This window comes from Panicum hallii, chromosome 2, assembly GCF_002211085.1.
Source record: "Panicum hallii strain FIL2 chromosome 2, PHallii_v3.1, whole genome shotgun sequence".
Taxonomy (NCBI): domain Eukaryota; kingdom Viridiplantae; phylum Streptophyta; class Magnoliopsida; order Poales; family Poaceae; genus Panicum; species Panicum hallii.
Window position 1 is genome coordinate 49963532 of NC_038043.1, and position 25363 is coordinate 49988894.

At 42.3% G+C, this 25363-nt stretch overlaps 4 protein-coding genes and 1 pseudogene across 6 annotated transcripts; 3 read left to right on the forward strand and 2 right to left on the reverse strand.

Annotated features, from left to right (window-relative positions):
• The first annotated feature begins 517 nt into the window (after positions 1-517).
• LOC112881211 lies at positions 518-3372 on the forward strand (annotated as a pseudogene).
• A 4086-nt stretch (positions 3373-7458) lies between these two features.
• Positions 7459-9149, reverse strand: LOC112882345. Its single transcript, XM_025947373.1, has 3 exons — positions 8354-9149; positions 8068-8250; positions 7459-7937 (listed from the first exon to the last, which is right to left on the reverse strand). The coding sequence occupies exons 1-3, from the start codon at positions 8633-8635 to the stop codon at positions 7707-7709; spliced, it is 696 nt and encodes a 231-aa protein (XP_025803158.1). The 5' UTR covers positions 8636-9149; the 3' UTR covers positions 7459-7706.
• Positions 9150-9443: 294 nt separating this feature from the next.
• LOC112882344 (zinc finger MYND domain-containing protein 15) lies at positions 9444-15632 on the forward strand. The gene is made up of 11 exons (XM_025947372.1): positions 9444-9627; positions 10537-10647; positions 10926-11044; positions 11911-11957; positions 12034-12134; positions 12206-12293; positions 13261-13369; positions 13718-13874; positions 14450-14521; positions 14881-14994; positions 15085-15632. The coding sequence occupies exons 1-11, from the start codon at positions 9520-9522 to the stop codon at positions 15175-15177; spliced, it is 1119 nt and encodes a 372-aa protein (XP_025803157.1). The 5' UTR covers positions 9444-9519; the 3' UTR covers positions 15178-15632.
• A 261-nt stretch (positions 15633-15893) lies between these two features.
• On the reverse strand, positions 15894-18186 carry LOC112882343 (rop guanine nucleotide exchange factor 3-like). 2 transcript variants are annotated; one of them, XM_025947370.1, is made up of 7 exons: positions 17922-18186; positions 17730-17846; positions 17480-17634; positions 17304-17378; positions 16942-17217; positions 16499-16834; positions 15894-16252 (listed from the first exon to the last, which is right to left on the reverse strand). In XM_025947370.1, exons 1-7 carry the CDS (start codon positions 18184-18186, stop codon positions 16085-16087), a joined length of 1392 nt encoding a protein of 463 aa, XP_025803155.1. In that variant the 3' UTR covers positions 15894-16084. The 2 variants fall into 2 exon arrangements, with proteins under 2 accessions (XP_025803155.1, XP_025803156.1); XM_025947371.1 differs by lacking the exons at positions 17730-17846; positions 17922-18186 and having other exon boundaries at positions 17480-17653.
• A 3537-nt stretch (positions 18187-21723) lies between these two features.
• LOC112880169 lies at positions 21724-25238 on the forward strand. Of its 2 annotated transcripts, none has more exons than XM_025944676.1 (6): positions 21724-21943; positions 22549-23305; positions 23607-23665; positions 23744-23908; positions 24214-24349; positions 24548-25238. In XM_025944676.1, the coding sequence occupies exons 2-6, from the start codon at positions 22601-22603 to the stop codon at positions 24845-24847; spliced, it is 1365 nt and encodes a 454-aa protein (XP_025800461.1). In that variant the 5' UTR covers positions 21724-21943; positions 22549-22600; the 3' UTR covers positions 24848-25238. The 2 variants fall into 2 exon arrangements, with proteins under 2 accessions (XP_025800461.1, XP_025800462.1); XM_025944677.1 differs by having other exon boundaries at positions 23780-23908.
• The last annotated feature ends 125 nt before the right edge of the window (positions 25239-25363 follow it).

The window sequence follows — 25363 nt, forward strand, 5'->3', positions numbered from 1 at the left end:
TCTACGTGGCTTTTCTGTCACCCAATTCTTTGCAACTCATTATTCATATCATTGTTGGCTCACATGACAATCAATGAAAATAAAACAAAAGTTTGTTATGATTCACATGTCATGCCCAAGCATCTTTCTCAACTCTAATTACTACTTTTCTGAACCTCGAGTGGCACACAATAAACAGGATTAGAGAACTCTATCCGCAAATTAATGATTCGATTGAGGATAAGTTTAAAGACCATCCCTGCACTCCACTCTTGATTCTTGAATAAATACAATAGCTAGCCTCGAGGTGCGTGCTGAACAAAAATTGGTGTCGGCAATGGTACCAATCTCTTGTTCAAATTCACATCCTAAATTCACTCGAACTCGTCAAGTTCCCGGGTCTTGACCTTTACGGGGGATCGCCGCGAGTCAAATACTCGAATCCGATTTCTCGATTGGGCCGGGCCGAACACGAACAGCAAAAGGTTGGTGCTAGCTCACACAAAATCCAAATCCTCCTCTCCGCAACCTCCCATCGATGATCGATCGTGGGGTCGCGGGACGCACGGAACTTGCATGAGAGCGCGACGACCGACCAGGGTTTAAGCTCGGGCCGGCGTCGGGTTTTAGAGCGGCCGGCCGCCGGCGGGGAATCAGTTCGCGGATGGAGGCGGCCGACGCCGCGGCAGCAGCTGCGCGAGTGGCAGGGCCGCCTCCGCAACGAGCGCCTCGGCCTCGACCGCCGCGTCCAAGCTCCTCCGATCCTCTCCTGGCCCTTCCCTTTTTCGTGTATTATTCCCCCCTTCGATCTCATGCGCGCGCTCGGCCGGGATCGGATCTGCGGTTGGGAGTCGAGGATCGTCGATCGGGGGTTCGTTCGGCTCACTCTCGCCGCACGCACCGATTGTTCCGAGCACGTGCTGCTTGTGTCTCCGCAGAGGTGCGCAGGGAGGAGAAGAAGGTAGAGAAGGCCATCAGGGAGGCCGCGAAGCGCAACGACATGGCCTCTGCCAAGGTGCGTTGAGTCTCATCTTCGTTCTTCTTGTTCAAGCAAACACTGTACTGGTATGAATGCCAAATGTTCAAGTTCCTCGCTTTCCACTTCTCAGTTATCATGGGAACCCATGCTTCCTGGTGCCCCGCATTTATATTGTTCCTGCATATATGCACTATAAGGATCTGAGTTCAGAGTTCTGTACTTCTGATTGAAGAAAATGTGTACTACGGCATTTTATTATTACTTTGTCTCTTCCTAAAATAGACTAGTTTGCTAAGTAGATGCTGCCACCCATAAACACATTTGAAATTTGTATAGAGCCCAATGTTTGATTTCTTACATTGCATGTGCCAGACTCTTGCTAGGGAATTGGTAAGATCAAGACGTGCTGTGAACCGCCTTTTTGAAAACAAGGCTCAAATATGTTCAGTGTCCATGCGGCTTGGAGGAACTATTGGTATGAATTAATTTTTTTTTATGAGCTTCTGGAAGGTTAAGTACCTGAATGTATCAACTGATTTCTATAGATAATATCCAATTGGATGAATTTCCCAGTTATCAAAAAGTACTTCAGTTGTTAGTAAATATGACTGCTCTTCAGCCACTATAACTGAATTATTAAGTCTGTTTCTTGAATCTAGTTTGCCTCATCAGTATTTTGGCTTCTGCTTGAGGGTTTACTTTTACAAGCTTGAGTCTACTGTGAGAAGCTTCTGGATGGAATGAGTGAATGGCTGTGTACAGGATCTGCTTTAAGTATCATGTGTTTACTTCACCATAGAAACTCTTGCATTACTATTTGATTATGAGTGCATAGTTTTCCAATCAGTTTTGGTGTTATAAGTGAGTGCAAGATTGTTGGATTATACAGATTTTTTATTGCTAGAATTAAATTACTATTAAATTATTAAACTTCAATCCATCAGCCAATCTAATACCAAGGCACTTCATGTCTCCATTAGTATTTAAATCTTCATTTGGGTTGGTCAAAATATTTTTGTAGTTTATCAGAATACTTCTAAGTGGATTGATTCTTAAATGTTAAATGTCTTTCATCTGTTACTGAAGCTTGTTATCTCTAAACTCAAATGTAATTTCTCTTACAGTTTGTATGAACTCAAAATTAAGTTAATGTGAATTTCAGGAATTGAAAGAACTGCCGATTGTCTGTCAAAGAGTGCTGAAGTTATGTAAATTGTTAACGATCTAATGAAAGCTCCAGAACTGGCTCATACAATGCAGCAATTAAGCAAAGAAATGCTGAAGGTAAGTGTAGTGATATTTGTGGTGCTTAAACATCTGCAGCCAATACTTTTATTTGCATGTTTAGTTCAAAATCCATGAATTCTGTATTCATGAAATCTTTGTGTTCATGAGATGGTTGCCATACTGATCACCTAGAAACTTCTATTTCTGTGCAAGAAAGAAAGACTAAAAGCGCGTCCGAGGGACTATTGCTGTCGAATTTATAAATTGCATTCAAGGCTACACTCCGATATCTTCTCTAGCCTTTTAGCTGACTCTGCCGGGCCTACGGTGGTTCCTTTGGTCACCTCTAAAATTATAGGATTGGCAGGTTAAAACCATTATAATCTTGAAATTCTATGAAAATGGAAACAGCAACTTTAGTCGCCACCTTCTTTTTAGACTGTAGGATTTCTATTTGGGACTTTTCGGCGATGTGTCATATCTATCTTCAACAAATTTGATTGAGAAAATTATGGAGGAGGGTGGAGTAATTCTTTTTTCTAAAGATTTTAGTTTAGACCTTGGAATTTATATTCTAACCATGCTTAATTAATTAATTTGTATCATTTAAGCGGAGGTGATGGAAGATATGGTTAATGAAACAGTTGATTCAGCTTTAGATTCTGAGGATGTAGAAGATGATATTGAAGAGGAGGTTGACAAGGTTCTTGCGGCACTTGGAGCTGAGACTGCCTCACGGCTTCCAGTTCCAGCAGCTCAGAGGATAAAGAAAGATTCAATGAGCAGGGTTCCAGGACACGTAGGTGTTTTGCCCTTGTATTTGTTTGCATGTTCAGATTCTGTAAATCATAAACAGTAGAATAAGGTTAGCAATGGCTTTCAAGGGGCTCTTATTGGTTTTCTGGATCTATGTTGTCCCATACAATTAATATTCAAGGAAATAAACTTACGAAACGCCTGGTAAAAAGTTGATTCACATGTTCATCATAAAGTTCAATCAACATGATTGACCTTATAACCCAAAATTTACTTCCTAATTTATGGATAGTGATTACCGTGAATTTCGTTACTTTATCTGTAAGTAAACCATTTATATATTGTGCAGCTACAAACTGTTGATGAGGGTATCGAGGATGATCAGAAAGATCTAGAAGAGGAGAGCAAGGCTTGCTAAAGTGAGGTCATGAAGATGACCATGCAACCTTCTAACCCAAAGAATTCAATACTAAAGATGTTAACAGAGCCTCGTATGATTATATGCGTCAGATTATGACAAATACTAACTACTAAGAACTTATTGATGCTTGATATGTGGATCGAGCAGCTATTATAAAGCATTTTTGATGTGGCATGTGTGGATCTTGATTACAGAGTTCTTGATTGTGCATGATCATGATGGTGGAAAACTATAAAATAACTTGTATTTCCCATATTTCTATCAATATTTTCGAGGTTCAAGATTCAAGTCGTTTCTGTCCTCATATACTGATGTGAGCATATAAGTAGGCAGCATGTAGCTGACGACAGATAGTAACAAAAATATTTGCCACCAAAACTGGAAGGTTAAGTTATTCTGCATTATCCTACAGTCAATTTGGCAAGCATCAATAACTGAGTTTCAAACAAATGTTGGTCAGTATGGTAGAGTTTATAGAAAGAACTGAGAAAACTACATGCAATGTGAAGTATTTGCATTTCATGTTGGATGCGGTACGGTCATTCCATGGCATCCATTAGAACAAATGTTGGTCAATGCGATGCTTGTCTTCTCCATGACCGGCAGGAAGAATTCATAATCTCAGAACCATCACATCCAACCAATCACAGGATAAAGAGTGGAAATCGCAACAGTTTTCAACTCATAACAAATCCAGATCTACACTATCATCCGACAAACATGGGTTTCCGATAATTCACAAAAGAAAACTGCAGAGCAGCAACAAAACACAATACTCACGTTCATGGGCTCATTGGACTTAGCAGCATGGAATTGCCGAGGCAACCATACCTGGACTCAGCATGCATGCAATTGCCTTGGCAACCACACAAGCAAAGTTCACAGTTCCCATCATAACTCACAAGTTCGTTGAAAAAAAGAAACATTTGATGCTCGCTTTCGATACATGAAATATGATGATCAACAAAAAAAAAAAAATCTTTGGGGCGTCAGCACCTCATACTTACTACATCGATCTACTAACAAAACTACAAAGCTAGCCTCACTCAACTGCACCCATCATCTCCAAAGATACAAAATCATATAGTATCTACTGGAATTGTCACATCCAACCAATCACAGAATCATGCAAGGAAATAACTATACTTTTCCACCAATGACACTGAATCCAGATATTATCGTACTTTAAGGATGTTACCAAAGAGACTATTATGTTTGTTTCAAGACAATGTTCCTCTCAAACGCAGTGGTAGCAGCTATACGTTTCTACTTCTAGATACAGATAAACTGTTAAATACTGCAAGCCAAGAATAGCTCAAGCCGAAAGTGTAACATGAAAAGGAAGCACATCGTATAACTGAGGAGACAATTTGCTGATGTGCAACTCACTTTCCGGATTTTCTTCAGCTCAGGCCAACTTCCATAGGCGAACCATCTGAGATACTAGTATATACTACCAGTACAAAAATAGCTACAAGATACTGTAAACTGGATAACAAACCGTACGAAACAGGATTCCACCGGTGTATTGAGTATATTGCAGAATTAGATACGAGTCGCAACCGAAAAAGCATACTCATGGTCACGAGATGAAACTTGGTGCCCAGTGGCAGACCTGAAAAGTCTTATGTGAGCAAAGGTGGAAACATGCTTTTAAGAAAAGAATCATAATTCTTGTGTTTTATATCACTGTTGCAGGGGCACGGATTGCCACTGACCCAAAGAACAACTGGGCAAATAAAAGCAGCACAATATCTATTCAACAACGCGTCAAAAAAGAGGTATCTACTCAACAAAATCATCAGAAATATATATTGGAATATCTATATCATGATTGAAAGAGAAATTAGCAGGAAAGATTATCAAAGAACTGAATCATGTGCAGTTTTCATTTGATGGCAACTATAAAAACAGATAGAGACTTCCCAGGACCATTTCAATTTTCAACAAAAAGAGTCAATACGAGGATACCAAGACATCAACGGCAACCCACTCAGCAAAATGTTGTGACTAATTCCTTATAAGCATATTGGGTTAATGAAACATTTACTATAATGAGCCAATTCCCTCAGTGCAATCAAAATTTACAAGATTTCCCTCAGTGCCACAGAATTTCATAAAATTCCTTCGGTGCCAATGAATATAAGATTTATCCCCTCAGTGCCATTCCGTTCATATTTCCATCCATGTGCTGTTAAGTACGGTTGAAAAAGACAATTTTGCCCATATGATCTGTGGTCCCACCTGTCAGTGCTCATCTCAGTTTAATCTCTCTCTTTTTTCTCTCTCTTCCTTCCCTCTTCCTTCGGCCGGCCTGCGCTTGCGCCACCATGCCTGCACCGCTGCTTGCCGCCGGCAGCCGGCCAGCATCTCCCCTCGTGATGGACCCCAAAATGCCGCTGCCGCTGTCTTGGCCTTCGTCGTCCAGTCTCAGGAGGGGCGGCGACAGTGGGCCGGATGTGCCGCGGCGGGCCGCACGCGCCGTGTCGACATGGGCGGGGAGGGGCGGTGACGACGGGCCGGACGCGCCGCGCTGGCATGGGTGTGGAGAGGCGGCGAAGGCTGGTCAGGATACGCGGTGCGGTGTGGGTGTGGAGGGGCAGTGATGAGGGGACGCGGGTCACCAGCCTTGGGGGGAGGGTCGGGGACGGGCGCCGGCGCTTGCCGGGTCGGCGTCGCTCTGCCGAGCGCTTGGGCGGGCCGCACGCGCCGTGTCGACATGGGCGGGGAGGGGCGGTGACGACGGGCCGGACGCGCCGCGCTGGCATGGGTGTGGAGAGGCGGCGAAGGCTGGTCAGGATACGCGGTGCGGTGTGGGTGTGGAGGGGCAGTGATGAGGGGACGCGGGTCACCAGCCTTGGGGGGAGGGTCGGGGACGGGCGCCGGCGCTTGCCGGGTCGGCGTCGCTCTGCCGAGCGCTTGGGCGGGCCGCACGCGCCACGCCAGCGGTGGCGAGGAGTGATGCCTGGCTGCCGAGTGGCGCCTGGCCTGTTGCAGGAGAGGAGATTGTGGCCGGTAGGAGCTAGAGACGGTAGATCGGAGCGGAGGAAGGGGGAATCGCCGGGAGTTGGAGCGTCAGGTAGATTGAGAGGAGAATGACAGGTGGGGCCATGACTCAGGAGGGGTAAAATTATCTTTTCCATGCACACTTAACAACTCATGGATGGAAATATGGACGGAATGGTACTAAGGGGATTAGTCTTAAATTGAATGGCACTGAAGGAATTTCATGGAATTCTATGGCACTAAGGGAAGTCTTGTAAATTTTGATGGCACTGGAGGAATTGGCTCTACTATAATAGCACAGCTCTGTTACAGCAGCATACTAAATTTAAAGATTGCTTTAACACACACACAGACCATATTCTGTTCCAAAAAAAAAACAAAAACATCTGCATCAACACAAGTGGAAGAATAGTATGACGAGGATTCTCTCGTAGTTGCGTCGTTGTAATTCTCTTCTTCTTAATGAAAAACGTGCTTAGACACGGTTGCGAAAAAAAAAACACAAGTGGAAGAATACTCTTCCTCTGCCATAAAGAAATCTAGAGCAAAGAAATGAATGCATATTCTAAAACTTCCTATGGCTAAACATGGGCCACGGAGAGGGACAGGTTTGAATGCAGCAGAATTTTTTTTTTTGAAAACTTGCAGCAGAATATTGGGATGCACGCTTAGGTCAAACACTGACATTGTAGAGTTGGTCTGAACTACACATGCCATTTTTTTTTTGCAAATTCAGATATTTAGGTTACATCATGTTGAGATGTTACGGCGCTCAAGTTAAAGATCAGAAAATGGGCAGTTCCAGATACCCGTATATAAATTCTTGTCTTATTTAGGCCATTATGTTTAATGTCTCAAAGCAAATATTCTATTCATAAAAAAATGGCAGTTGCCTACCTTCCCGATCAGGACAAAGATAATTAAAAACGAACTAGGGAAGATCATGAAAACCTAAACTGATTCCTCCATAAGTAGAAGGCACAATTACTGGAAGCTGCTCAACTTTAGAAAGGAAAACGAAGCTGATTTTGATATAAAGAAGGGATGGACACAAGTATGACCCACTTCATTAGGCTAGATCATCACAACATATCATGAAAAACAGCTATCACTATACTATGAAATCAGTACACACAACACTCATAGAGCTAATACGAATCTAATTCAGGCAGGAACATACAGGGTAAACATCAAACTACAATAAAAGCACATATTACAGTTACAACGAGATTAAGCATACTTTGTTACATTTAGGAGCACTCTAATCATTCAAACAAGACCTGCTCACCACACCAGCGATAAATATTGAATTTCACTGAAAGATGTGCCTTTTAAATGCTAGGGAGTTCCAAGTATGCAGCAACTTCGTGGGACATTTATAGACAAGTTGATGGTCACTCTTTCAAGCATTTCAGCACATGTCAACAATACTTTCAGTAAACCAATCTCGTGCTCTTCTCCTTTGCAGCCATCAATTTCTACTTCTGTAAGACCAGTCAGGGATATAATTTGATCTTTCCAGTTGTTAGGCTGATCACAATGACCATTTACGGAGCATTCTTTTCTCTCCTAAGATAAAAATTGAAGTACAATGTGTTAACTGATGTAATGATGTTTCACACTGACTTGCAATCTCAAGCGTATTGCCAGAGCAACCAGTTTAAATTCGATATGTCAACAAAAAGACACGAGTAACTACCTCATGTCGATTTAATTCCACCTTAAGTTTTTGTATAGAGGTGCAAAGTCGAAGTAGATCCAGCACCATTGCTCCATAAAAATGCCCTCTTGTTGCAATTTTCAGCTCTAAAACAGAGAGGTTTCTCACTGGAATTCGGGAAATCTCTCGCTCAAAGGTCCAGGCAACATTACCCAAATTATCCTGCAACAATTTCGGATCAATCCTTCAAATATGAAACTATTCCTTATATAAAAAATGAAACTATTTATAGTCAGAACAGAAAGGAATTAAGCAGGAGACGCACAGTAGCCCCTATGTCCAGCAAGAGGATGTCGCCATGAGAGTGGTGCTGTGGCTGCAAACGTGTATTTTCCCTGCTGTTGGTGACCAGTGTGTATTCAAGGTGCTCTGGCGTCTTTGATTTCAGGTTCCACATGCGCCATAAGACACCAAACCTATCACTTGTGGACCGAGCATGGCACCGCCATGAGAGATCATCCACCAGTGGTGCTGACAGTGATAAGCTGAATGCATTTTTGGTACCGTTAATGGCGGTAAACTTCAGTTTCTTAAGCATAGGGGCCATGATGTCGACACGCTGAAGCTGCACAAGGGCAAAGACATCTAGCTCCTGCAGTGACGGCGAGTGGATTGTGACAGAGTCGAACAGCCAATTGGAAAGACGAAGCTTGCGCAGGCAGGGGCAACGAGGCAGCAGGTCACCCAGCCTCAAGCGTGGAGCAAAATGCAGTCTTAACGAGGCGGTGCGGTCGAAGCAGGGAGGCTCGACGGCATCTGCATCGCCGGGGAGAGCATGTGGTGGCCGGGGAGAAAGATGCGGAGAGAGCCCGCCGGGCGGACGATCCGGCCGAGCGCCGCGTGGAGCTGGTCAGGCGTGATCATGTGGAAGGTGAGCTCGGGGGAGCGGGTCCAGAGGCCGCGCCACCGGCGAGAGAGGAGGCTCGTGTTGGCGGCGGCGCAGGCGCAGCCGAGACGGGAGAGGATCTGGAGCAGGAGGTCGTCGGGAAGGGCGCTGATGCGGTCCTCGTCGTCGGCGCGGCGCCGGAGCCGGGTGCCGCGACGGAGAAGCCCCACGCGGCAGCAAGTCGAATTCAACTGCCATCTGCGGCAGTCCCCGCACGCACCCCGGGCAGAGCGTGCGCGGCGAAGCGATCGGAAGAAGATCCGGCGCCGGAAGGATTTGCGGCGGCAATGGCGGAATTCGAGGAGGCGGGCGGAGAGTGAGAGGGCACTGGCGCACTGCCAACCGGCACGAATCCACGATGATGATGGAATTGATATCCCCGCCTGATTGGGCTTTATGAGCCTCAAGAACTCCGTTTGGGTCGATCTCGGCAGAGCTCGCCTTTATTGGGCCTCTCTAGGCCGGGCTGCCTTCTCCACTCCGCAGAAAAGAAAGGAGCTCGTGTGTGTCCCCACACGGGGGACTGTGGGCTGCCGGTTGCGGCGATGGAGTGCGCGGCGAAGGGGCTGGCCGCGGAGCCGTGCGCCGGCGGCGTCGCCGACCGGCGGTGCGGCAGCTGCGGGGCCGTCGCCTACTGCTCCCGCGCCCACCAGGTACTTAATTCCCTTTACTCTACTCTCCCGTTTGAGATTCTAGCGTGGGTTTTGGGGGCCCGAAGGAAGTTGGAATGGGACGGGCGGACGGCTTGAGCTCCAACGATGGTGACTAACGTGTCGTTGGAAACCTAATAGTAGGACGATATGTGGAGCGGGGATTGCTCGGAGTCTTGGAATTCCTCCTTTGAAACTTGAAATTCTGCAGAAGACTGTTGGAATTGAATGGATTCTGCTTAGTGTAACTAGGCGTCATGTAATGTTTCAGCCCACAAGAAAACATTGGACGAGTAGCCCTTGATTCTTATGCTCACGGGCACCACTCTGAATTATGATTACCTTCGTTTTGAATTCCAAGCAGATTGGATGTGTGAAGTTTTTGAGTTCACTTCGCATTTTACAGTGATTATTTTCAGTAGTCACTGAAGTTTCATGGAGGGTGGGGTGTTGGTAACTTTGCATTTTATAAAGGTTCTGTAGGCTATTCGTATGGCATATAGTAACTCTGGGTACTTGCAAGTTGCAACATAACCTGAAATATGCTGTTTTTTCAAAAATGTTGAATCAAGATATAGTCTGATAAATTGTAGAAGGTAGATGGGCCATGAATTAATTTATCTGTTTTTCTTTTTTTGGATTCATAAATGATCCGATGTAATTGCCAACAGCAACAATGAAAAATGTTAATTTTCGCATAAGTTAACTGATCAGGGTCAATTCTAATTTGTATTGAAGTTCTAATCCACATAAAAGTCCCCGTGATGAGGACTTCACTGACTGGGTCCAGAGAAGTCTTAGCGCTTGAGGGAAAAATTTGAACTATGTTATTTGTCAATACTCATGCTATATTTTTTATTAGTCTTTCACATTGGTCTTTCTTACTGGCATATACTATTCAAATCCTTTCAGATTATACATTGGAGAGTTCACAAAGAAGAATGTGAAAGGTTTGCAGAGCAAATGAGGCGTGTCAATCTGCTGAGCCAGTTTCCGTTCACATTCTTGGAACCTCCTGCTCTGGTACTTCTCTGTACTCCATTTTTTTCCTTTCAATTAAAATCTTTTCTCAAGCATTGCTATTTTTAGCTCCCTGGAAATGACATGGTGCCACCTACTATAAATTTCATTGCCCCGCATCCTAAACTACTCTTTACCCGCATGTGCTATCTATTTTTTTCCTAATTTGTTTTAATGTAAGCTAATTATATACAATATGAATCAGATGTTTGATACAGATTAAAGAACTTATGTTTGCTTAATGAGTCTCTACTTCTCTCACAAGTTGCTCCCTGCTTTAGAACCATGAATTCCCAAGTGCAAGGTGCTTCTTTTTGCAAATGTTCAAACTTCACCAGAAAGGGCTCTGGAAATCAGAATGTATATGTGGCTCAGATGTTGCTTCTGCGAAGGACTTAAGGTTACTTTTCTCTTAAGTCTATTACAAAAATCAAATTGAGGCACTTGACAGCTTTAGTTTTCTTTTTTTTTCATTTTATTTTTCTTTTTGCGGTGGAAGCATTTTGATATTCATCCTGTTTGATAATATCAACTTCTGAGCTTCCATGTTTTCAGAAGTACTATTAATTTACTTTGCATTTCACCATGACTAACTTAAAGAAAATGTGGTATCTATCATTATAGTCAGAGTAGGAGGGAACTCCCATGACAAGATGAGGTGCCCCGGGCACCCCCATATAGAAAGAAGGGTCGAAGGTTTTGGGCCTGTAGCTTTCCCCGCCCCCCTCCCCCCCCCCCCCCCCTCGTCGAGTGGTGCTTGTTTGGGGGGTGTGCCACCTGAAATCGATGATCTATGTACTTGTTTCAAGTATATTTAAAAGCAAAAAATTTTAATGCTGTTCTGGAGCTTTTCCTCCTTATATGATTGGAAGTTCTCTGTAGATATCTTCAATGCATTTTTTACATGCACAGCTTAACTGCTTTTTATGTGATCAAATATGAACCAGAAACATGATGCATTGTTCAGCTTGCTTTGACTCCAGAAACACAGGGCACGAGCTTGTTTTCCACCTCAATTTTTTTTAATCACTTTGTCAGTTTTATCTTCATATGTATCGAATCTGAATATTCTTGGTTTGTGGCTGCATGCTGCTCTCTTCTTCACTCCATTAGGACCTGCGGTCTTAGAAATTTATCTCGTGTATGTCAATATTTCCATTTTTTATTGTTATGAAACAAACCATTTCATAATTTTAGTTTATCTTTTCTCTTATGTTAGACTCAGCAAGTATTGCAATTTCTGATGCTATTTCTGTTATTACACAGCATAGCAGCTGAATGGAACTTGCAAAGCTCCCTCTGCCCATGTACAGGTGCATCTCTAACTGTACTATGTTGGCTAGCAGTATGCTTATCTCATTGTACCATTCCATTTTTTTAATATATCAGAACCTGAAAATCCTGTGCCTGCGGTCCTGGCAAGCTGGGAAGACTATTATCAGTGGAGATCCCTTCCCCTGCATTCACCTGTTGCTGTTTTACTTCATTGGGTATGTACATTGCAACATGTTATGGACATTGCTTGAACTCTGTATCATTTGCCTGAGGTTCAATTTTGCAGCCACTTACTCTATACCATTGCCTTCAACTCTATCGCCTCCAAACCTCAAAATATGATGGCCAGGACACCCTGTGCATTCACTATTTAGGTAATGTCATTTCGTCTTTCATGTTGGAGTACTTGTTTGCATGTGCAGCAGAATCAGTAGATGACTCTTCTCCTTTTTTTTTCAATGCTATCAATGTTAGGAAAAACAAAACTCTCAAACTGACCTGGAGGTTAATAGTTAGAACTTAGAAGCATTAGTACTTAATGGAGTGATATCTAACCAAAGAGGGATGTGTAAATCCAGCTGTAGCCTGTTTCATGAGAACTTTTAGGATGCTAATGCTAGGACTGGTTGTGGATGATTACTTTTCTTGCAGAGTTTTGAAGTGCGGTTAAACACATCATTTTAATGCATTTGTTGAGAGAACCTTTAGAAAAGTCAAACTTCTTCATCCCTACAGAATTTCACTGGAAAAGCAAGCCTCTGTTGAATGAACTACATACCCTCACTGCATGTTTTGGCTGGTTCATGGTTGCTATTAGTGGCCACAATACTGACCATTGACTAGTAAGCAGTGTGTTATTCAATTTAAAACATGAACATGCCTGAATGCACTTATTTACTGGTTGGTTTGTTTGAGCTTCCTTAGATTGTTTTTCTTGAACAACTACTTAGACTGTTATTATGCATATTGCAGCAGACATTTGTAACTCTAGAGTCTGTTCAATGAGATAAATCTTACTGTTATCCTCTCTTCTGTAAAAGAACAGGAAGTTGATTTAGGTTGTTTAGGTTGTTATGTTGTCTTAGAAACTTGGGACATACATGGTGGTGAAGCTTGTATTTGTATTGCTTAGGAACGAGGCTGACATGTATGCACTTAACAACACATCATGAGTTAGTCACACCATCATTGACGCGTTTTACTGTAAACCATCACAGGAGATGGTCAAATTTATCCATTGAAATGTCTGTTTTGATTACATTGATTCATAGCTCATCCGCTATGATAGCAGCTACTGATTTTTGCTATCTTCATGCCCACTTGCAACCTTGAACTCTAAAGGGCCTGAGAAGGAGCTCCTACAACTTGCAACATTTGGGGAGCTACGTGCATTATTTCCAGGTGTGCAGATTCACATTGAACTTGTGGGGCCAGAAGTTCCAAAATCTAGGTAAGCAACACAATGGTCCAATGTTATAGGAGAAACTTAATACATAGTTTGGTGTTTACTGGTGTTTGCCTGGCATCCATTGTTTGGTGTTTGCCTGACAATTTGATGTCACAACCATTTCCACTTTATCAACATCTATACCATTTTATATAAAGAATTAAAATATTAAAAAAGTGATTTGGTTGTTGCTAATGCAGCGTAGTAATTTTGTTTCCTATCATCTTTTATTTGATTATTTTGTGCTTTATCCATTAAGATTGACATTTTCATTTAGCTATTATATGTTCAATAAATATGATTTTGAGTTCATGTTCTTTTTCCTGGTTTTGGTATCATACCTGTTGACAGGGATGGTGAGGTTGTAAACATTTCCAGATATGCTCGTTGTTCTGATGAGAGCTGCTGTTGTAAATCTTCTATTGGTTCTGAAGACTCGAGTTGCACTGCAGTGAGACTCAAACTGTGGAAAGGTTTCTATCATGAGAGATGCAGTGATATAATGAAGGTTCTCTCTAGAATTACTCCTATTGCTTAAAAAAATGTTAAGTTCCTCATTATATTATAGAGTAAAGCATGTCCTTAGTTAAGTAAGTCTAGAAACTTTGCTAACAAGACAAACTTTAATATGCATCATACACATATCTGTATTCACTGGTGGTACACATTGTTTTAGATCCAAGCTAGTTCTAGAAGTGCTAAGTTCTTTAAATTTTTCTGCTTATGTTATGGCTTGAATTTCTTATTCACTGTGTTAGTATCTTAAATTCTCCAATAATCACTAGAATATGTAGAACTCATTTTGCTCTAGCAGCTGTATTTCTCCTTGCAAAAAAAAGCAGCTGCAATAATTTACAAACACAGTTGATATTTTAGAGACAAAGGATCTATTCATGAAATAAAAGTGATAAACTAACACCCCTAGGAAGAAAAGAAAAGAGCAGCACCCACCCATGGGCCTGCTGTTTGCTGCCTTATTAAAAGCAATTTGCTTACCAGATAATTCAATTGACACCTACTGATGAAATATATTTTCCCCTTCATGCAGAAATGACTACCTGCTAATACTTTCCCTCTTCGTAGGACTCAAATCCTCATCTTATTGTTGCCCCAAATGCTGGTGTGGCTGCATACCCTAGTTGGATGCCAACTATTGTAAGTATCTTGTTCTTAAATCTTAACTAACAACCTCGTGTTTTTTCCTGGAGCACAACAACATCCTTTTTGGTTAAAATATTACTGGCTGTGAGATTCCATGTGATAACATTTTTTTTCCTACTTTACTAATGCTATTTTACACAATGGATTAACATATTTTGCATCTGTAATCCCAGCAATTTCATTCGCCCATATTACTTGTACTTTATGAAAACACGTGATGTCAATATATTATCATTACATTGGCAGTATATTTAGAATCCATTATTATGCTGCTGCAGCTTACCAGATAATATCATGTATCGTTTTGCCTAATTACTGGTGCTCGTTATCATTTGTGTTTCATTTCACATAAGGAAATAATAAGGCAGACTGGGATTCCTGCAATTTTTACGGACTTCTGTGAAGAAGCTGCATATTTAGCTTCCTGCTGCATAAGCTCCATAACTGGTCAACCCCTCAAAATTCCAGTATGTATTATGCTTTTTCATTGTCGTTTATTTCCAATTGTGGCTATTGAGCAATCAAATAATGCTTTCAATATATCATCTTTTTTCCAGATCCAGGTAAATCCTTTCAGGCAACCAGTTGCAGCGGATAACAGTGCACTATACCTACCATGTTATTCAAATTGCTTTATTTTTGGGATGTAAAATTGCCACTGTCACAAGGAAATATTCAGAGATTAATTTGTTGAGAAATGAAATTGTAACTTTCTGAGGAAGACAACGGTGCCATAAAATATAATAAATTTTACATGGATGGAATTACCCCCTCAGTTGTGCCAGTATATAAGAAATACAAAAACTGCTTGTATTGGGGTTAGCAAGGACACTCGGTGACTAGAAGATGGGAGGTTGCCTTTTTTGAGAGATGATGGAATGGGGATTTGAATTTTGATTTATGTTGGAACATGGGATTCGAGAAGATGGGAGTCATGAATGATGAGGAACATTGGAAGGACTAGGAATCGCATGTGTACCAGCCCATACTAGGAGGAAATCTACTCTGTTTGAACCTCTCTGAGAATATATCAGATGCTGCAATTGTATGATATTCAAATCAATTGATTCTTGAAATATAGTTGCTGAACAATTGGAAGGTGCCATTAATGTTTTCTTATGGTGGAGCTGCTCAACTATTTAATTTTGTTTCTAGCATCAATCTGGTGGACATAGATTGTAAAGAACTGACTTGAATTCATAAGACGGTCAGTGTCTATGTCCATATCAGAATAGTTTCTTGATAATCTTTAGTCTGACTCTACCAGGGCTTGGTATTCGCAAGGGAGGTAAAATGATTATTGTGTAGACTATGGAGAATACATTGTTGTTCCATGAAACAACAACAGAATGAAACTGCAACTTTCTGGCTGCAACCCTTTCTCATCTCCATTATGATCTACATATGTAATAAAGCTGTCAATACATCATTATATCTACCACACCACCTTATCTCAAACAATAAAGCTGCACACGCCACTCCAGGAAAAGTAATGAGGCAAACCACAAAGAAGCTATTCAACATGATATATATGTATTTATATGTTAGTTTGCATGTTCAGCGTTGTGGGGAAATCTGGGTGAACACCTGCTTCTGCATCCTGATTTTGTGCCCTTTTTTCGCATTTTCATCGGCAATTAGAATATTATCTATCCATGAGACTATATTATGGGCCAAACTTTCCAGCACCCTTGAGTAGCTCTCCAGTATTGCCTGTCCAATGTCCTGTAAGCAGGTAAAACGAAGATACAAGAACGTTACTTATGGTGCATTATGGTTCTTGAATGCAAAAGCTGTTTTTTTTCTTTCTGGAGCACATGTAGTTACCAAAACAGTTAGTACATGTAGTTCTTTTTGCATAAGCATCAATTAGTATACTTGTATAGGTGAATGAGCTTTTCTGGTAAGAAGCAAAATGTAGATGAACATTGAACGACCTGAAAATTGCATGCTTCTTATATTAAACATTACCTTGTTGTACTGGATCTTGCTTGTATCCAGGGTAGTCTGTGACAGGCCTGGGAACCTCTGCTTCAAGCACAGGAGCAGGCTCCTGGCCCTACTTGCAAGGACCAGATTCTTGTCTCCATCAGCATTCAGCTCGGTAACATTCTCCCATTTGGATACCACGTGTGTCGTGCTTGCTTTTCTTCGCCACACATACATAGCGGCTTCAACGCGGTCTGCAATCTCAAGCGCCTCATGTTCTGAGCTCAAATTGAGGAAGTTGAGGAGGTGCTCTGGAGAAAACTGATCCCCTGAAGACATATACCGGTAGATGGCATCGCCTACACCCACCCTTCCACTCTGTGGAGTAACATCACATCTATCAAAAGGGAGCAAATGGAGCTTCTTGACAGAATGAGACAGTTTGGAGACCTGTCTATGATGATCAGATTATGCTATTGACATACCTTTGGAAGAGTCTCCAAGTATGACGATGGAACTTGCATTTCAGAGAGGATACTGCTGTTGATCTCCATGGCCATCTTGTGGATCTGGCTTGCTTGGTCTCTCTTCTGCTGCAGTTCACGGTGCATGCGATCAGACAGGCCAGAGTCTGGGACACATGGCTCAGGTAGCCACCATTTGTCCTCGCTGCGCTGGAATGACTTCTTGCTTTCGTTGAAGGATTGGTTCCTCTGATCTGCATACCAGAACTCTCGCTTGTCAAAGCTGTCCAATATACCCTGCAAGAAAAAGGAAATTCAGTCATACATTTTGATTCCAAAATTGATTGCTTGGAGCTTCCAGGATCATGCGAATCGAGACTAACCAGGAGCATGGTTTCTAGCTTCTCAAGTGCGGGAAGGTTCATCAGAATGTCTGATCTTGGTGAGGTTGCCATAACCTGTTGGAATTGGGAACGTGAATCTCAGCAGACATATGCCATGAGAATTGAGATGAAGCTTTCCAAGAAGGTTTGAGATGATGGATGATCTGATGGCTTACGTCGTGTGTGCTACCATCTGGCATGGCCTGCACAGTCGGTGAGAATTCGACAATGTATTCGCAGATGGAGAGGAGGCAGTCCATCTCCCTGTTCCACATTGATCTCTTCTCAGGTGGCAGTGGCTCCAACCTGTGGCAGGTCCCGAACACAGTTGCTGCAGCCAAGAACATCCAAAGAAGTTAGAACGCTTTTTCTGCATCAACATGAGTTTAAAGGATGAATCCATCTGGAGTTTTTACAGATAGATACCATAGAGGTTTGTGATGGCATTGGAGATGGCCACAGCAGTGCAGACACCTTTGCCGCTCCCTGACATGTCCTCCCCAAGCAGCAACTTGGTGTACTTCTCCTTCATCAGCTCCATCTCTGAACAGAAGCCATCAAGCTTTATAAGAAAAACACCTCAACCGCACATCAGGAAAACAGGCTGCGATCCATTACCTTCATCCTCCATTGACTTCTCATCGACAACTTGCTGCAGTTTCTTCATGCTCATCTTGCTCACTGACGACGAGAGGCGCGACGGTGCTGCCGCCTTGGACGACGCTGTCCGGCTCATGTTCTGGCTTCGTCCCCGTGGTGACGGCGCGTGGCGCTCCTGCTCATCGCCGCTGTCGGAGAACGAGGCGACGCGGAACAGCGGACGCGAGTAGTCCCGGTCGTAGCTGTGGCTGTGGAAGCCCGGGAACCCTGAGCCGTCGCCCATCGCTGTTCCTGGTCTCGCTGTCCGTCCAAGCCTGGTTCAGACAACCTGCAGGGGAGATGAGTTGCGCAAGAATGGCGACGAAGCGCCAAGAGAAGGCTTTGTTTTCCTTCTGATGATTTGGATGAGGGTTGTTACAGCTCTATGGAGACTGGACAGCAACAACAAGGCATAGCCTGGCGTGCCTGACAATAAGGCGTTTAAAAGATGTTAATTGTATGGCATGTGAGCCATTTGCCCCCACAATCAGGACATTTTAATTGCGTTGTTGGTTGGAGTGTGGTCGTGCAAGTTCATGACTGTCGTCGTCAACACTCAGGAAGGTACGCGAAAATGGTAAAAATTAGCACTGATTATGTTGCATTTCAACCGAAATTGCAGTTGCAACTTTACACCATCGCTCACTGGTATGTCGTTTCGATCACAAGAGTGTACATTCTCTCTGCTTCAGTTCTTCTCAGGTAAATATATATATGAATGTAGACATAGCATTTCTTTCCTTTCATCTTCCTTTCTCTCCTTTCTAGAATATCAGTTACCATTTCTCAAGAACAACATAGGTTGTGTGGCTAGAGAAAAACATGTAATGACAGAGTGGCTGCTTAAATGCACGGGGTTAATTATCATCTCATAGCTAGTGGACCAATGTACGTTTGGGAGTTTGAATTAGGCAGGGAGGGGTAGCATGGGTCATGTTGCATGCATTCATTCCTACTAGGTACCAATAGCTAATTCTGTAAGCAATGTGATCGTTGTCTTCCTCTTGCATAAATGACACTCCTCTTTCCTCCTTTTTCCAGCTCAATGAGGGCAGTGCCTGCCTACCATTCAGCAACAACACATGTATTGTGTGTAGGTGTTTCCCTTTTCTGCATTTCACTAGTCATCATACACTCAAAATGATAGTTGTAGTAATCGATTCCAATCCTTTTCTATCCAGTTGTACATATCATCATTATGTACCTAATCCGTAGATCAGTTGGATATTATCCGGCTGAACAGTCTTGTCAAACATGTTTGGGAAGGGAAAGGAGCTATGCAGACATGCACTCCATTAGCTCAAGCTTCTAAGCAAAGCGAGATATAGTATATATGTAGCTTCGTGCCTTCCATGATCGTCTTCCTTGATTTTTTTTCTTCAAAGTTTGGGCTAGGAAATGTTTGTCATGTTATCATGTTACATCAGGCTAGGACTTTGGAGAATCTATAGAATGATAAGGAAGTGGCCTGTTAGAACGAGGCAACTAACCCGTTGAAGTAGAACCCCAAGTGGGCCCTCCGATGGGGCCATGTACACTGGCTGGACCCCAGGTAGAATAAAAGGGCTAGGGCTTGATTTTTTTTAAAAAAAAAACACTACAACTACTTACACGAGGTTCACTCACGTATACATGGACATCAGATTTGCATTTATAAGACAATAAAAATTATGAATTATCAATTTGAGTCTAAATTGGAAATAAAATGAATCATGTGTAACTATTCTCCATGTACCCCCAGCTGTAGCTTCACAAATTCATAAAGTTGAATAACTTTATACAACTCCTTCAGAACAAAATGCCTCCACTGGACGCGAGGCAAATAATAGATGTTGGGCTTTGTTTCGATGCATTTGAACCTCAGCCCAGCCATTTTTTAGACAATGGAAAAAATTATCCAGCTTCACCTCGGAGCGGCTATACATACATCGTATATGTTACAAATTTTGAATTCATCATCAGAAGGGACTCTAGTTGCGCTATTGAGCTGAATTCTTTCCAATAATATTTCGACCTGCCCAGGGACCAACCAACCGGAGCAGATAGAATAAGGCTCAGCGCACATGTGATCATTTTGACTGTTTTTGGCCGAAGCTAATGGCTCCGCGTGTTTCACGGCCGGACGTCAACCGTTTCAGCTGCCAGCCCGTTCTGATCCTTTTTCTCTATTTTATTTCCTATTTCCTTTTCTATTCCTTTCGTTCTTTAATTTTCTTTTGTTCTTTAATTTTCTTTTCTTTTTCTTTTTATGTTATAATTTTTTTCTTTTAATCTTTTATGTTATAATTCCGCCCTTTTTCTTTATTTCTTTATTCTCATTTTCTCATGGTACTAACTTTTCATTTTCTTTCTTATTTTTATTTTTCTTTCATATTTTATTTAACTAACTTGTTAATCATGTTGTTGAATTTATGTAAGTTGTGGACGTATGTAGAGTTATTTAATAATTTTTTTCTTTATATACTTATACAATTCATATAGGCGGGAGCAAAAACAAGCTTTGTGTTAGCATGTAACTTATAAGAATAGTTTTTATGATGTAGTTGTATTTGTTCTTCATGTAAAATTATTTATCTGTGTGTAACTAATTCACCGGCAATGTTAAATTATTTGTTGGCTTTGAAGATTAAATTGTTCGACAACATTGATTTATTTATCTGCGATATTCATTATTTATTATTTATCCTATACAATCAAATGTTCGTGACGTTTAATGTTTTGTTCGTTATGTTTAATTTTTTATTTGCAAAAATAATTATTTGTTCTTGTTAAAATATTTGTTCCTAAGTAGCCAAAACTAATTATTTAGTATTAAAAAATATTTTTAAAAAATATCGTGTAAATTTAGATAAGTGTGGTTTTATTTTGAAGATCTTATCATAAGAAAGATAATGGTGCAATCCAAATTTAATCTAGATATTCGGTTTAATAGTTATAGTTTTTTTAATTTTAGATTTGCATGCATGTAGGTGACATCATTATTGTTATCTAGTTTGGGATGCATGCACAGATTATCTCTCTATTTAAAACTGGCACCGCAACAGTCAAACAATTAAACGAAACGGGCCGGCCCAACCGTGGGGAACTATAATTTCATTCGCTTCATGTAATTGTTTGCGGAACCGTCACTTCGAGTGATGTATAACCCACCCTCGCTTCCCCTCCTCGTCGAGGGGGATAACATTAATACACGCATTAGAAACCTCAGGCCAACCTAATGGATGGCAAGCGTTCTTGACGGCCCAGCACGAGCTGTGAGATCCGGCCCACTGCATTCTTGGCGCGGCTTTGATCTGAACTTTCTGATGATAATCAAATGGCGAAAACGAGTAAAGTTTAGTTTTTTCCCCCACTTTCCTGACAAGAAAATTACCCACAAGCAAATTTAGGAAAAAAATTCTTTGGAACTTTAGCAAGGTTTTCACCATACCATATGGAATTGGTTGAAGTTGCACTTTAGCATGAGCTAACATTATCATGTTTTAATTTCATTAGAAAAAGATATTAAAAATTGCCAAAAAAAATGCTTGAAGTGTCAGCATAAATGGTTTATGGCAAAAGTCATGAAGAATCTCTTATTATTTGGATATAGCGATAAAAAGACAAATTACTCGATGAAGTGGTAAGAGAGTGAGTTAAGACTTCAGACGACATAAGGTGAGTTTTTTGCACAAAACTCGTTTATGAAAAGTTGAAAACCCAAACACGATGGCCTGATGGGTACACCGAAAACCACACGTGGAGTTTAAAGGTAGGTAAAAACAAGAGAAGAGGTTGCTAGCCACGTGCCTTCGTCTTCTCGCACCCGTCCGACCCCTTCTCTCTCTTGACTTGTATAGTTGCAGTCTTGCAGTCGCAGGTCCTCCAAGCTCCCACATCTTTACCTGAACGCGAAGTAAAGTAGCTGGGAGAAGCTGATTGCCGCCGCCACTGCCCCCTGCCTCGGCTCGGCTCCGCCCTCTCATCTCAGATGCCTCCCTCCCTGCTTCTTCAACTTCAGGGTGAGATGAGAATCTCCTTCGCCTCACCATACCCTGCTTCACTTGCGGTTAATTACTATCTTCAGTTCCTTAAATTAACTGCGTTGATGGCCCAAGATCCTGGACTTAGAAATCAGGAGTGAAGTTTAGCTCGGAAGTTTATTCTGAATTTTGGCAATAGGGGTACAGTTGGGGCGTCGGCTGGTCAAGCAATACTGCAATATCCCTACTGAAAGTACTGGTTCTTGTTTTTATTTCCCCTTAAGCTAGCTGCCTGCTTTGCTCTCCGCTCTCATGTGCAGTTGGCTCAATCGATCAAATCCATAGCTTAATTCCTGAGACATTTCTGCCTAAAGTTTGTCCAGACAGGCAGACAGTTTATATAATATTTGATCTTCGAGGCGGCTCGTCGCGAATTCGCCCTTTGCTTGTTTCTGGAATCTCCGCTTGGAAACACCTAAAAGATTCAGCTTTCCCTTTCGTTTTTTTGTCATTTTGTGGTGAATATTGCCTCATCTACTAATTTCCGAAACCCAATATTATCAGTTTATCACCGACCCAACACCATGAAAGCATTTGTTGCGGTGTCTGAATAATCCAACCTCTTCCTCTTCCCCTTTTTGCAGCCTGCCCATTATTCAATATCGCATCAGAGGATTTTGAAGATCGACTAGTGTGATGTCAATAGCGTGCTGCTTGCCGGTCGTCGAGTGCGTGTATTGCCTGGCGTGTGCGCGGTGGGCGTGGCAGCGCTGCCTCCACTCTGGAGACTATGACAGTGAGACCTGGGGTGTTGCATCAGCTGCAGAGTTTGAACCCGTGCCGCGGTTGTGTCGGCTGATCCTCTCGGTCTATGAGGATGACCTCGAGAACCCCCAATGGGCTCCTCCAGGGGGTTATGGCATGGAGCCGCGTTGGGTGGTTCACCGGAGGACATATGAGCACACCAATGGCCATGCCCCAACGTACCTGCTGTATGTTGATCACCGGCATTCAGATGTTGTGCTTGCTGTTAGGGGGATGAATATGGCTAAGGAGAGTGACTATGCTGTGCTACTGGATAATAAGCTTGGCCAGAGGAGGTTTGATGGTGGTTATGTGCACAATGGATTGCTCAAGGCTGCCGAATGGGTGTTTGATGCTGAATGTGATGTTCTGAGGGACCTTTTGGAGAAGAATCCTGGTTACACGCTCACGTTCTCTGGACATTCTCTTGGTTCTGGTGTCGTGGCGATGCTGGCTCTGGTAGCGGTGCACAACAAGGAGCGGCTGGGTGGCATAGAAAGGAAGAGGATAAGATGTTTTGCAATGGCACCTGCCCGGTGCATGTCCCTTAATTTGGCTGTCCGTTATGCAGATATCATTAACGCAGTTATTCTTCAGGTAGATTCCATCAACGGTTAATTACCACAGTATTGTACTCACGTATACCTGTTTTGGAAGTGTTTGGGCATTGATTAGAATTCAGTTGTGCTGTTGTCGCTTCAAATCTAAAACAAAGTCTCCTCTGTCCTTTCATTGTATATCTTCAATCCACAACGAATGAGCTGTATCTCAGAGCTTATGCTGAAACTGTTCCTGGATGTGTTATTGACAATTTCTGCTATAGTGTTATATTTACTTATATTAAGAAGCCCAGCTGAAATCAGAGATGTTATCTGATTATTCTTATCTGATGAGACAGGATGATTTTTTGCCTCGCACAGACATCCCTTTGGAAGACATCTTCAAGTCACTCTTCTGGTAATAAGATACAGTTCTAGTACATTATCAACATGTTAACTCGTTTTATGGTGGTTTATGATCCACGCATCTTTTCAGGGTACCTGATGTAGTCCTCTACTCCTCTTTGTACAGCTTGCCATGCCTTTTGTGTGGAAGGTGTCTAATAGACACATGTATACCTGAAAGTGTGATGTTGAGAGATCCAAGGCGCCTCTATGCACCAGGCCGGCTTTACCACATTGTTGAAAGGAAACCTTTCAGGTATTCACTTGCCTTGTGTTTCTAATATTTCTTGTTATATGCCCATATGTCATCTGCAAAATGTACAAAATAGTTCCAATTTGATTTTTAGTCAATTTTGTTTTACTGAATTTTCTTGCTAATAATGCCAAAGAAGGGAGGATTCATTAGCTTGCCTAGCTAAAATAGTGCAATTAGCTGTATTCCCATAAAAAGACAGTCTAATTAGCATGGTATACCTACTGTAAAGGTCCAAGTTTCTCCTCTCTTTTTTTGTAGCTTAGCTAGTTAAGAATCTTTCTTGAAGCAATTGTTGATTGTTGTAGCTGTGGAAGAATCCCCCCTGTTGTAAGAACAGCAGTTCCAGTGGATGGCAGATTTGAACACATTGTTCTATCTTGCAACGCGACATCCGACCATGCTATTATATGGATAGAAAGAGAAGCTCAAAGGGCGCTAGATGTAAGTTTTGTCAGATGCCCATTACTATTTCACAATAAGTCGAGCTAAAGGTTTCAAGGCAACTTCTTTTGGCAATCTCAAAAAGAGGGGATATTTCAATTTTGTTGGCTGTGGCACTGCACACAGCCCTTTTGATAAATATGCAGGAAAGATTACAAAAGCAATCGGCATGCAAATTAACAGTTCTGTCAATTTCAGTTGTTGCTGGAGAATGAGAAAACCATGGAAGCACCTGAAGTTCAAAGGATGGGTCATGAGATCACCATAACAAGGGCTCATGATGAGGAGCAGCAGGCAGCACTGAGGCGTGCGGTTGCGCTGGGGGTTGCTGATGTTAATGTGCCATCGACATATGGTACGTTTGACGAAAATCATACTTCCGAAGCCGATGAGGCCTCCCCGCTGCTATCAGACAGCGGTAGGCGCAGGGCCTGGGACGAGTGGATCTCAAGGATATTTGAGAAGGACGAATCCGGGCAAATGGTTCCGAGGAGATGATCGTGACAACAGCTCAAGACATGCTGGCTGGGCCGGTTCTTGATGCTAGCTGATCTTCCCACCTCTTCAAGTCAATTTTGAAACCTTGAAATGGTGATGGAAGGAAGTAGGAGTTATTAATTTGAGCAGGTATTCAGAGGTGTAAATTAGTTTATAGCAATGAATAAGTTTGCCCTCTGGTTGCAAAATGTCGCAGGCTGTGTACTTCCACATGAGGAGTTTGGTAGTTTTACACTGGCAGAATGTGATTTGCAGAGTATAGGGTCACCTATGAGTATGATGTTGCAAGAAGGTCTAGTATAGTAGTATGTATGAATGTAAGATAGAACAGTATCTTGAGCAAGGACAACCTTTGGTAAGAGGAATTCACATGCAAATGTGCAGCGTCAAATTGCTTTCTTCAGTTCCCTGACAAAAGGGACCAAACCAGGAACAAGAAGAACACGGACTGATTGATTTGATGAGAGCCTAAGGTGAGGCAAAGATGGATCAGGAAGAAGATGCCCTCTCCGGGCT